The 13102-nt window shown below is 41.9% G+C and overlaps 1 protein-coding gene across 3 annotated transcripts in view; it reads left to right on the forward strand.

Annotated features, from left to right (window-relative positions):
- The first annotated feature begins 6458 nt into the window (after nt 1-6458).
- The window catches only part of FUBP3 (far upstream element binding protein 3), a 152329-nt gene continuing 145685 nt past the window's right edge, over nt 6459-13102 (forward strand). Inside the window, exon 1 of one of the 3 annotated variants that reach the window (XM_029611948.1) lies at nt 6459-6633. In XM_029611948.1, the coding sequence (XP_029467808.1) occupies nt 6547-6633 (87 nt within the window). In that variant the 5' untranslated portion in view covers nt 6459-6546. The remainder of the gene's footprint in view (nt 6634-13102) is intronic. The other 2 variants (XM_029611947.1, XM_029611945.1) reach the window with 2 other exon arrangements.

Raw genomic sequence — 13102 nt, forward strand, 5'->3', positions numbered from 1 at the left:
AGGTGTAGCAGAGGTCCAGGTCTGGAGATAGGCAAAGAGTAGTCAGGCGTAGCAGAGGTCCAGATCTGGAGATAGGTGAAGCATAGTCAAAAAAGCAAAGTCGATATCTGTAGAGTCAGTCCAACACATAGACAGGGCAGGAACGATCAAGACAGGAACCGGGAACAACAAAGGTCAGGAACAAGGAATAGAGGATTCTCTGTCAGTAACGAGTACAAGGAGTACGAGGAGACTTGTTGCAAAGGCAACGCTATGGAGCGAGGCCTGAGCTTAAATACACTGGAGAGTCTGACGTCATCATCCGGGGCTGCGGCCAGGTTCCCGCTGCGGGCCCTTCAAAAGGATTAGCGATGCGCGCGTGCACCTAGGGAGGGGCGCGGCGTGGGTAGTGGCGTCTCTCCATGGACTTTGCAGAGAGGCCCGACGAGCAATGGCATCTTGACTGGCAACACTGGGGACCATGGCTGAGCCGGAGGCACCGGGGGCGGCCCGAGGTCGAAACCGGCGGCCCACTGCCGCTATCGAGGAGGAACCAGGAGCTGGAGTCCGTGAAAGGTGAGGGGGCCGTGCCGCAGTCGGCACGCATAACAGGGTGGAGATGTTTGGGGGGGGGGGGTTAAGGCCAGATTTCAAAATAAATTTAGCAGGGAGGGAAGGGGGAGGGATGGATCCAGTTGCACTAATATCTATTTTAAACATTTCAAGGAAATGAGGGTGGGGAGCTGTCCTGGCCAGTGGGTGGGTATGAAATTTTGTGGTGGGGGAGATGGGAATCGGGCCTGGAGGCCCGTGATTGTTTTTTTTTTTTAAGATAACTTGTTAAGTAGCTAGTTATCCAGTGACACAAGGCCAGATTCTTTAGCCGGATATAATTAAAATTCTGCTAAATTAGCTGGATAACTTTGCCATGCCTCTTTTTTTATCTGGCTAAATTATAACTGGATAATGATTTATCCAGCTATAATTCAGACAGATAAGTGGTCAAATATCCAAAAAATTGCTATTTAGCCAGATTAACTTATGACTTATCTAGTTAAATGGCTTTAAATATTGTTCTTGTTTCTTTGCATCACTATGGTAGAAATATTTTTATCTCTATCATTTCATGTATTACTTTGGCAATACATGTACAAACTGTCAGGTCAACAAACTTTCCCTGCTATGAGAGATGGATGGAATGGACTCTGCTACCTTGTACTGAACCATGAAACGGAGGTTCCACATGCACTGCGCTTGCAAGACCACAGAGGCAACAGAAAAAGAGCGGAGGGTGAAAGAGGAAGAGAATGGAAGAAGATGGACAGGGAAGTTGTCAAAAACTAGCGAGAGAGAGGAGAAAAATTAGAGGGATATTCAGCTGGTGTCAGTCTGCATTGTCACCGATTCCTTATTACCTCAGCACACAAGGCCTGGGGCAGCTCTGTGTGTTGCTCCCCCACCCCTCCTCCTCCCACTAGCAAAAAAAAAAAAAGGAAGAAAGAAAACCAAATATCTGCAGTTGTCCAGACAAGGGAAGAAAAATACAGGCAAACATGGGTAATTTTCTCTGTGGGGTTTTGTGGTAATTGAAGCATTTGGATAAAAGTAAAGGCAGCAGGCCCCTAGGTAAAAGGAACTGGTGCAATGTAAGAAGCCTGAATTATGGATCTCTGTCACTTGAAATCCCCCGGCCTCCCCCACACTGTACCAAAACCACTTTTCCTTTTCTTATTAGTTTTTTAAGTAGCCTGTCAAGCGCTGTCAGGGCCACTCACATTTTCAGCTGTCACAACTAATTTCAATGTCTTTCGTTCTTTCTATTTTTTGGTGCAGAGAGGAGGGGCTGCTGTTCCAGTTCTGGCTCTTGTGCCTTGTTTTATTTCTGAAGAGAAGACTTACATCAGGAATTTGTTTCTCAGAGTGTTTAAGGGCTGTAATTTCCTCCATGTCTCCCCTTCCTATTGCTCCCCCACCCCCTCACTGTGACAGGCCCCTGCAGGATTCTTCCCCTGAGCCTGCGCCCTCCAGGTCAGCAGCATTTCTGCTCTGCCCCTGGGAAGGTCCCCCTATTTTCCTCAGTATCCCTGCAATTCTGTTTGGACCTGAGGAAGGCAGCATTAAGAAATGCATTAAGCTAGTCCAATAAAAAGGTCTCACCAAATATATATTATAAATATAATTTCCATGTGGATCAAAAGCACCATACGACTTTATCCTCAATATTCTTGGTAAAAGTATCTGAGGCCAGGGAAATCATTTACACAACTTCCCACGCCTCTTTTTTTCTTTATCTCTAATTCCATTTCCCACTCAGACTCTTCTCCCCTTGACCAACTACTCTCCCCTTTCTCCAAATCTTTCATCACTTTCTCTCTCTCATTTCTTTCGTATGCTCTTCCTTTCCTGCCCCATCTCACTCTCTCTCTTTAATCACTCTTTTCCTGTCTCTCCATTTATCTTTTTTTCTGGCCATTCTCCTGCTTCTTTCTCATCAACTCTTTTGAACATTAGTGCTGTCACACCTCCAAAAGTTATTACTGGGCACCTGGATGCCACCCATTAATAAGTTACGGTTTCAGAAAAACAAAAATGTTCTGAAAGATAATGGTTGCCAGCTATAATCTCTGCACAGCCTATCCAGTTATCAGATGCAGAGACATGGGGTGTTTGGGAGGCTGCATTTCTGTGCGTATAACATGCTTTGCGTATAAGGATGTAAGGAAGGCTGTACTTCAGTCTTTAAGAGCAGAGGACAGCAGAGGCAGAAAGAAGCTTGAAAAGAAGGCACAGGTGCACAGAAAAGAATAAAAAGCTGAATGAGCTTGTGAATGGGGGGTGGGTATGTGTTCCAGAGCGAGGAACAGGGCATAATGTAGAGATTCTGCCCTCAGGACTATCCTGTTCCACAGGGAAACTGGATCCTGGTTGCTCTGTCATAGGTTCATGACCCTGTAACTAAGTACCTCCCTTTTAGAAACTAATTTCTAATCAATTACAATTTCTGGACTGTTTTCTTCTCTGCCTTCCTAGCTTTGCTAGAGGTATTTCCAATCAATCAATTTGGGACAAACCAGCAAAAAGTAAATATAAATTGGTTGGCCAGACCTTTCCTTTTCTAGCTTCCACCTCCTCATACTCTCCAGTTATCATCTTTTCCTCCAGTGCTCTAACACCATATGCTAATCAAGCCTTAAAAAGTCACTTGAGAATGTTCATGTCTTCTAACATTAGGAAAGTTATTCCAGATCCATTCTAGAAAACTGAATTTTAAGAACATTGATGTTTATGAGCTAAAAGGTGTACAAGCTCTGGCACTACCAATCACAGCTGTGCTGCCCCAGCATCACCAAGTGCTTCTTGGGACCAGTAAGAATCACCCTTCCCTCCCTCCACTGCTGGGTATTAGGGTAAAAAAAATATAGCAAGCACATCAAGGGAGTGGATAAAGATGAGAGTTTAGGAAAAGCAGGAAGGTGGGGACATCTAAGTTCATCCAATATCTACCCACTTTCCATCCCTATGGTAATACTGTAGACTGCCATAAACTTGGATGGAGCTGTGTGGCTCTTGATGGTAGTGCATGGATATTTATTCTCAGTTAGACACATGTGAGTATCTGGGAAACTTGCAAAATAAGTCCTTCTGAGGGTGGGTTTAGGGCATGACTTCCCAAACCTGTCCTGGGGACCCCACAGTCAGTCAGGTTTTCAGGATATCCATGATATAAATTAGCATGTACTGATTACAGTACTCAAAAGTGGAGGGAGGGAAGGGTTAGGCGAATATAAGGAGGTTGCTCCTGAAATGTGGCCCAAATATTTTTTTCTCCAAGGAAAATTCCAAATTGTGCTCACTATTCACCTATTGATGCACCTCTGGAATTTAGCAGAATCAAGACCTTCGCATTTGATTTTAGTTTTAGGGTCACAGAAGTTTAACTTTTACTCTCAGTTCTTCAGCATGATTGCCTTGTTTCCAAAAGTGCTAATCCTGCAGATTTGCTGCACTGCTGTCAGAGTTAAATGCACTCAGTATTCTACTAGACACAGTAGATATCAGTATGGAATCTACCATCTGATGCAGAATCTCTCCAATTTAATAGTTTATTGTTTTTACATTATGGAATAAAAAATAAATTAAACAAAGATGACACAAAAACAACTTTCTTCTATAGAACAAATATTCAAACACAGAAACTGCCTCAGGCAGGCTTAGCATAGATATAAACCTAGTGAGCAAGCAGATCAATCATGATCATCCTAATGAGGTGGAAAAATCTTTTTGTCTTCTGTGAAAATCTTGAGGCTATAAACATTAGTGCACCTGTATGGCTGAAACAATCTGATAAAGGGTAAACAGGATTTAAAATTGAGAATTGTTCAGTATGTGTAATCAGCATGAAAACTATCATTTAGTACAAGACTTACTAAGAAAGTATTTATTTATTAAAATATTTACATACCACAAGATCCAATTAGTATTGTTCAAAAGAGTATCAAAAAATTTAAACATAACATAATATACCAAGCAGCAAGTCATCACAGAAACACTACATCAACTTAGTATGGTACATTAAAGAACCTTCCCTCAGAGAAACATAGAATATGATGGAAGATAAGGGTCAGTTGGGTCCATCTAGTCTGCCCATATTATTTCAATGCTGTAGAGCCAACTCTGGTTCTCATGAGATACAAACAGGCCAGGTTTTCAAGATATCCACAATGAATATGCATGAGACAGAGTTTTATACAATGGAGAAAGTGCATGCAGATCTTGCTAATGATATTCATTGTGGATATCCTGAAAACCTGGCTTGTTTGTGGCTCTCGCAGACCAGAGTTGGCCACCCCTGCTGTAGAACCTTGTTGATCTCTGGCTTTATTATAACTTCCTGATGGCTCATGGACAACCAACAGGGATAACAGCTGAAGGAGATCCAATGAACTTTGACTTCATTACATATAAATAGTTAAATAGCTGTGAAAATATTTTCCTGTATCAAATTAAACATTTTCCTTTCATGTATGTACAGATTTCTGTAGTAGGGACTTATGTAATCTCAAAAGCTTTTATAAATCATATTTGGATATTTTTATGGGTTTTTTAAAACTCTGTATTTAATTAAGTCATCATAGTATTCTTATGCATTCAAGCATACATAATATATTTTACATCGGTTGGTTAGTTTGTATCCAAAATGTGTTCCAAACTTTATTATACTCATCTATCTTCCCACTAAGAGTGTAGGTTATTTTTTAAATTAATGCAATTTTACATAGAATTACACATTGGTGGGAACAGCTAAGTTTTTCCAAAACTGGTTTATTATATGTCTGGCAGCATGTGTGCCTTTTGTTTGTTTTTTAACAGGGGATTTTAGCCCGTTTTGACCATGGTGATAACTTGATTGTGTCTCCAATGGAATCACGTGGCAGGGCATTAACTCCTCATAGTGTACATATTCTCAGTGGTCATGGGACTATCCTCAGCTCCTGACTCACAGCCTACATTTAGATCGTAGCCAAAAGACCCAAGAAGCAATCATACATGTATATATCCCCCCAAATGGTTAATTCTCATATTGGGCTAATAAAAGATATTACAACCTACGAAGAATTCAGAATTTTTCTATGTGCAGTAATGTACCACTATTTTTTTGTTACTCATTCCCAGGGATAGCAATTATTTTCCCCTAGTCTAGCTAGTTAATAATATTTTATAAACTTTTCCTCCAGGAACTTGTCCAAAATTATTTTAAACTCTGCTATGCTAATCGCTTCGACTGCGTTCTGTGTCAGAGTTCAGTTTGATTGTGCGTTGAGTGAAAAACAAATACTTTCTACAATTTCTTTTAAAACCTTCAGGTTGTTGGTTTCATGAGTGTCCCCTTCTTTTACACTTATTTGAAAGGATAACAGTTCCCTCTGTATTTTCTTCTACCCCACTACTCATGAATTTATAAACTTCTTCTTCTCCCTTCTCAGTCATCTCTTTTCCAAAGTAAAGGGCCCTAACCTGTTTAGCTTTTCTTCAGAGGAGCCGTTCCATACCCGTTATCACTTTTGTTGCCCTTCTCTGCACCTTTTCTAGTTTTAATGAACATGAATATCCGTCCTTCCTGCATCATCTGAACAGGTTCAAGTTGGTATTATTTTCTGCACACTCACAGTAAATCTTGAGGCTCAAAACGGGTACGCGAACTAGACAAATGATTATAGCAAAAAAAACCAAACAAACCCGTACAGTTAAAATGTGACACAAGACCAGCGCACGACTCTACCAGCCCAAGCAACCCCGCCAGATGTTACCATGACCCGTAAGCCAGGTGCTGTGGGAGGAGACTAAAAAAGAGGAGCCGGTTCAGCCCCGGCCCCGCTGACGTACAGAACCTCGATCCACGCCATCTACGTCATCTTGCCAGCGCTGTATTGGCCGCGGTCATGTACGCCGTGCCGCGCGCCTAATGTCCCTCGCTTGACTTCCGGCGGAAGCGGCGCCTGGTTTTCCGTTTCCGGGTAGGGGTCCTCCGTGAGGCAGCAGCGGGCCGGAGCGGCGGCGGCCTGTATCATGGCGGAGCTGGTGCAGGGGCAGAGCGCGGCTCCGGTGGGGATTAAAGCCGAGGGATTCGCGGACGCGCTGCACCGGGTCCGGCAGGTAATGAGATGCAGGCCTGGGGGAGCGGGGGAGCCTCACGGGGGCCGGGCGGCGCCCCCTCCCTCGGCGACCATGCGGCCTGGGACGGAGGGAGAGAGCCAGAGGCTGAGGGAGCAACGCTGCCCCAGGAGCCGGCAGAGTCCAGCTGACACCGCGTGTCTCTGCTTCCCATCATATCTGCATCCAGTTACAACTCCAGCAAGAAGTAACTCTATCCCAAAATACCCAGCCGTGCGCTGGCTATAAATATGTCCAAAGATGTGAGAGTCACCAGAAACACCTGACCCTGGCCTTACTCATCTTCTGATTAATTCTCTTGCTGTCTTTAAGTCTTGCCATCAGTATTCACTCCTTAAGTGTTGACATCATAGCCATAGTATTCATATTTATCTCTATATTATGGGATTTATATTTTTAGATTTTCAAGTTTGACTTTTCCAATATTATTAAAAAGTAAAGTCAATCCCATGCCTTCTAAGAATTTGTGAAAATAAAAGTTTATGAACCTAAAAAATTCCCTATGGCGTAATTGTACTTCATTGTCAACAGCTACTAGCCACGAGCTTTATATGTTTAACCCAGTTCCAAGTGCTTTCATTTCATCAGTAACAGTATCTAAAGCTACAACTCAGTAAGAAAACAAACGGGGAAAAGTACCAAAAAGTAATAGTTAATAATGTAGCGCTTTAGCCCCCTCAGTGTGTATCTGTTCTTTGCCTGTGCATGTCAACACGTCTTAGTAAGTCCTGAGCTGCTAAAAGTAACCCTTGAAATAGCATTAGGGAATCGCAGTCCTCTGCAAATTGGTTTCATGAAGATGAACTGTAAAACTTTATGCTGCTGCCGCCTTGGGCATGTTGTAAATAAAACTGTGCAAAGCTTGTAAGCAGCAGTAACTTAAGAGCTCCCAAAATATTTTTTGCACTGAAGAGTTTTTCCTCTTACCCTTGACATCTTTTCATAAGTCTTCTTGCATGGTGTTTTCAAGTTCCAGACTTTCCATGTTGTCCATTTTTTACTTTATAAAGCAAAATTATGACATTCCTTGTTTTGACTTAGTAGATGCAGTCAACTTCAATCCATATGAGCGCTAAAGCCTTCACAAGGGCTTGTGAAGACTTTGGAGGCCCAAAACTGTGTGTCAGGGCCAAGGGTGAGATCCTTCCTTTGTGGATTACAAAGGGTTTTGATTTTTTGCTAAACCTTTTGTTGATCAGTAAATAAAGTTTTGAATCTTTTAGTAATTTTTCTATCAATCTTTTGATTGTGAGTGATATACCATAAAACTTTAGAAGCAATGTTGTCTATAGTATGGGACACTGGCTATTGATTATTCAATGTTAAAAAGTAAAGTCAGTCCCATGCCTTGTTAAAAATTGACTAGGAAAGCCAGATTAAGACAATAGTGTGTTTTCATATGAGCTTCAGAGCACAGGGTGCTTGTGACTTGACTAAGGTTACATAAGGGGTTAGTGTTGGAGGTGAGTCTTGACTTCATGCCCCAGACTACTTCTGAATCACAGAGCAATGCTCTAACCAATTAGTCACTCTTGCTTCCTGTTATCAACCATTGTCCAGTAGCACTAAAATTCTTCATCTCAAATTATAAACATGAATGTCTACTTTTTATCTGACTCCTGAGCGTTAGAAGGGGATGGGAGCTAGTTTCTCCATTTTTATGGATCCTGTGCCCTTTATGGTGTTGAGTGAAAATCCAGTGCCTCTGATTTAAGATTTAGTAAAGCAGTGTCCTCTTCACCCAGGTAGGTGGAAATTGTACATCTGTCAAATTTTCCAGCTGGCCTTGTAAGATAAGGCCGTACTACTTAAGCAGTGAATTCTAGGTGAAATTGCATTTGAGACCAGAGAAAAGTGAGGGATTGGAATCACACAATATTGCAACTGGAAAATTTTCCTCCATTTCAGTAGCTTCTTAGGACATTTGTGGCTTTCGTAAGATTCATAAGTCATTGCAGCTGGAAGCTGAGTTGTTTTGATGATCTGAAATTACTTTGAATTAGGAAAAGTGCTTTAAATTACAAAAAATGTATAAACAAAATTTTCCCATCTGTTTTAAGTCCTAATGTTTTACATGGTTGACAATTTCAGCAGTTCCATGCATGTATTTTAAAATTGTTAAATACCTTGGAAGAAGTCTCAACTCTAAAATTATCATAAAACCTTGGCTCAAAAAGTGCCTCATCTCGCTGCATTTTTAGACCTTCCAGCCCAATGCACGGTAACCCAAGTCCTCTTGTTGACCTGTTGGTCCTCAGCACCATAATATGGCCGTTTTGTTGACTGGATTATTTGTTTTGCTCACCTGGTATTGTCCAGTTTGCCTGGAAATTAGCATATTTTGGGCATCTGTTAATTTACAGAAAAGCTGTTGGGTGGTGGTTTTGGAGGTCTTTTTTAAATGAGATTGGAGAACATTTGCCATGGGGGTGGGATGACGGGATGACTAAACAGACTAGGGGTAGTGCAAAAGCCTCTCTATCTGGACATAGGAAGATTTTATGGTACTGAGTTGCAGTTACCCAAACATAAATAAAACAAAATAAAAACTTGCTTGGCAGACTAAATGGACCATTTTGGTCTTAATCTGAATCATTTACTATGGGTCTGGCCTTTAGTTAAGGGAACAATCTGGCTAGAATGTAGGATTTTTCTTGTAGTTTGTGAGCGTATATAGAATGTGGTCTTGACTCTTGGGCATTATAGTTTTCTTTTACCTTTTAATATTGATCACTAAGGAGATATTTATCATTTTGTGATCTTTTTCTGCAATTGTTTCAACACTCCTGCTTCACATTCTACTGGATTCATTTGATCTCTCTGCTCAGCACTTTGGGGGTCAATTCACCTTGGGTATGTTTGGGCTAAAGAGGGTGAATATCTTCGGAGATTCAGGGCTTGCCAAATAGAAACTGTAATAAAATAGTCTGAGAAATATGTAGATATTCAAAAAGACATTTGAGGTAGGCAAGATGCAGAGCTACTAGAAACTCCATTAACACACTCCTCTCTGTCCACAGAGTCGCCCACAAGGGATTGTTTACCCACCCATGTGCATATTTTTTATTTTCTATCCTGAATCCCAAATCTGATTATATTTACTCCTGCCCTGGGCAGGAATATCTCTGAAAGATCTCTTGCCAGAGCCATGCAGTTCCAATTAATCTTTGGACTTAATTTTGTCAATTTTCTTTTCATGGCAAAATTAAGAAGTAAGATTTAAACAAGCTATATCATTTTATTCTATCACATGCCAAGAGAGGGAAAGGTGTCAATATTCTAATCCAAAGAAATCACGCTTTCTTGTGACAAAAACTACTTTTAGGAGATGGTCCCACTTCCTCTGCAGCAGATCATGGCACTTGCTTTTTGGAAAGTGTTTTGCTAGACTACATCTTAACAGTTCCTCACCACAACTCTTCCCTTCTCATTTTACTTCATCCTGCCATTGCTTCTCATATATATATGCCCATCCTTTTTGCTCATGCAGCCAGAAAAATGGTATGGTGGTGGTACTTGCTGTCACTTTGGCACTTTCTTAGGTAGTGATTGGTAGCATGTGATCCATGGAGTTTTGTAATGTGCATTACAATCACAAGGGAGGCCCAGCAGCACTATGTAAAATGACTGGTCTGTTCTCACTTAGCAGAGTTGAAATATCTCCTATGCCAATTACTCGTAAGTACCAGCAGCCTTCATAAAATGGGCAGAAAGTGGGTATGCTTTTTTTCCCACTTGGTTTAGCGAACTAAGGGGGGTCATTCATCAAAATGTGATGTGGCCTTATCGCGTGCGTTAGGGCGTTATCACATGCGATAACTACTGTATTGCAACAGTAAGATTTAAATTAGGGAAAGGGTCAGAGTTTGAGTGGGGAAAAGTTTTTTTTTGTTTGTTTGTTTTTTTTTTTTTTTTTATGGTAGCACTGCAGGCGATAATGCTTTAGACATTATTGTCGGCACTAGCACCAGAAATAACACCACATTTTCAGTGGCGCTATAGGGGCAATAGTGTGTAGCCAGCCGCATTGCAGCTGTGCGTTTTCACCCGCCGTGGTTGTGGCCGCGCTGCACACTATCACCCCCCCACCCCCCCTTTTTTTTTTTTTTTTTGTGAGTCATTCTGCTCTAATCCTCACGGAATGATGAATCTCCCTAATGGGTATGTATTTGATGTAGATATTGGTGGTACTGAATAAATCTACTCTTGCATTAACATTGTAGGCGATATTGACCCTCCTGTAATAGAACTTTTCCATTTGGGCCAGATTTAGAGCAGTGACAGTGCCTGAGTAGATTCAGACTAAGCAGAGTGCGCATCTCCCAAGTTAGTCATAAGTTGCATAGATGTCATGCCTCCTGTGTACGTCAGCCTCACGGCTTTTCTGTTGAGAGGAAGACAGGTCTGTGTTTGGCCATTCTTCCTTTCCAGAGGGTGGCAGAAGATATTCACGCTCTTCTGTAGGCCATGTTTGCCTATATGCCTGACAACATTTAATATCCTTTAATTGAGTAGGAATGTGATGCAGAGGGACCTTCATGAAAGCATGTTCATTACATCAAAGAAATGAGCTATAGTTGCACTCTTGTGGGCTTGGTTTCTCCCAAGGGCCTGGGTAGCCATCTGTAGGACTGTAAACATCACAGAATATTAAAACATTCAGATATGCCGTGACCAGGGTTGAAAAACTCTCAGGCACCAGGTTGCCCAGGCATCTAAAATTCTGGGCCTAGCACACAATGGAAGAGATGTGGGTACTGCCTGAGCTGGAGAGAGGAAGTTTATGGTGACTGCCGCCAGTGGGGCCAGAGCTAGGGAGAAGTAGTTGCGGTGGCTGTTGCCAGCAGAACCCTAATGCTGTACTGCTGAGAAGGAGAATGTCAGGAGGGAGGGAAATGCAGAATGCTGGTAGATGGAAGCAGTGGAAGGAATGAGGAAGAGTTGCTTGGGGGGGGGGGGGGAGAAGGATGCCAGGAGGAGAGGGAAAAGGAGAGCAAAGAATACTAAAAATAAAGGAAAAAAAATAGCTAAAAGTAAAACAAATTTCAATGGCTTCTAAAAATCTTTGGCTGGCACCTAAGTTTTCTAAATATTTTTCCACTTTGGATGTGATCATGGCTCTGCTGGTAATGGGATATGTTGTCCAGTTTCCTGGTTCCTATCGTGATGCCCATATATTGAGGCAGAGCCCCATGTGTAAGTTTGAATAGTCAGGATTTACTAGACAGATTTTTACCAGGATAAGGGCTAGACTCAGTGAACACTTTAGAGGTTCTAGAGATGTCTTTTTATAGCGTTTAGCAGTTAATGGTGTGCTACATCTTTTTTTGTTCTTGTAGGTGATAATGGTTACCCCCTGTTACCCTGACTGCTAACTCCCTTCTTCCATCACTCCTTTGCTCCAGACAAGAGTTACAAACATGCCCATTGCTCCACCAGGGTGGTTATTGAGCTCATATTTGTTGTGAATGCTGGACCACACTGGGAAGTTTCTTCCCCTTATTTCAACTAAAGTGAACAAGGTCTTTCTGTGCCTGTTATGGTTCTTCCATGGCTGGAGGATGATGTAGGGATGCAGAAGAGCCTGCTGAGGATGGGAAAGGGTCTCCTGTAAATGCATCCTGGAGAGCCCAATTAGTGTGACATTACTTCCAACTTGCTACCTCTCTAGTAGGTGTGAAGATGTGTGTGAGGTTTAGGAGGTGGTGTGACACAGGCACAGCTGATGAACATGTTAGATGGTGTGTGCCTCTCTGTTCCTGGCATCTAGTGATGATACCTTTTCTTCCTTTCCAGGTGCTGTGCTATTCTGTTAAATATGTCAGGAAGGTTTCTGCCTGTCCATACTGCTTTTACATTTGAGATTTCTTCAGCTAGCTTTAAGTCTCTTGGCACTATCAGGCCAGCCTTACAATGGAAAAAAGATGCACTGTTACCTGAAGAGCCAATATTAATCCTTTGTTTATCATTTAAGGAGGCATTAACTTTCAGACATGGGGAACTGTTTCCTGATTGGATGCATGTGTGCCTTTCAAGACTACAGCTGGTCATTCTTTGCATTTTCCTAAGCCATTGTCAGATTTTTATTTTCTTGCTAATACATTTTGTATCTCCCTGCTGCCTCATGTAAGTCTTTCAGAGCATATTGAACAAGGCAGCAGGTTGGCTTGAAACTAGAGCGAATGATTTTGGCTTCCTGCCCTTGGATAGTACTGTCACACTGTGAGCATGCTATATGCACTTCCTCTTCCCAGTTCTAGATGTAGCATGTCTGAAAGAGGATAATGAGCCTTGTGGAGCTGATGTCTTAAGTTCCAGAGAGCAGGGGAGGCTTAAAATCTACATGAAAAACATTTATTTCGGGCTGCTGAGATGTGCAGGACTTTTCAAATTCATGATGGTATGATTTTTTTTATTTGTCTGGTGACAAATACATTTCTCACAGAAAGTT

The sequence above is a fragment of the Rhinatrema bivittatum genome, chromosome 8 (assembly GCF_901001135.1).
Source record: "Rhinatrema bivittatum chromosome 8, aRhiBiv1.1, whole genome shotgun sequence".
Lineage (NCBI taxonomy): Eukaryota > Metazoa > Chordata > Amphibia > Gymnophiona > Rhinatrematidae > Rhinatrema > Rhinatrema bivittatum.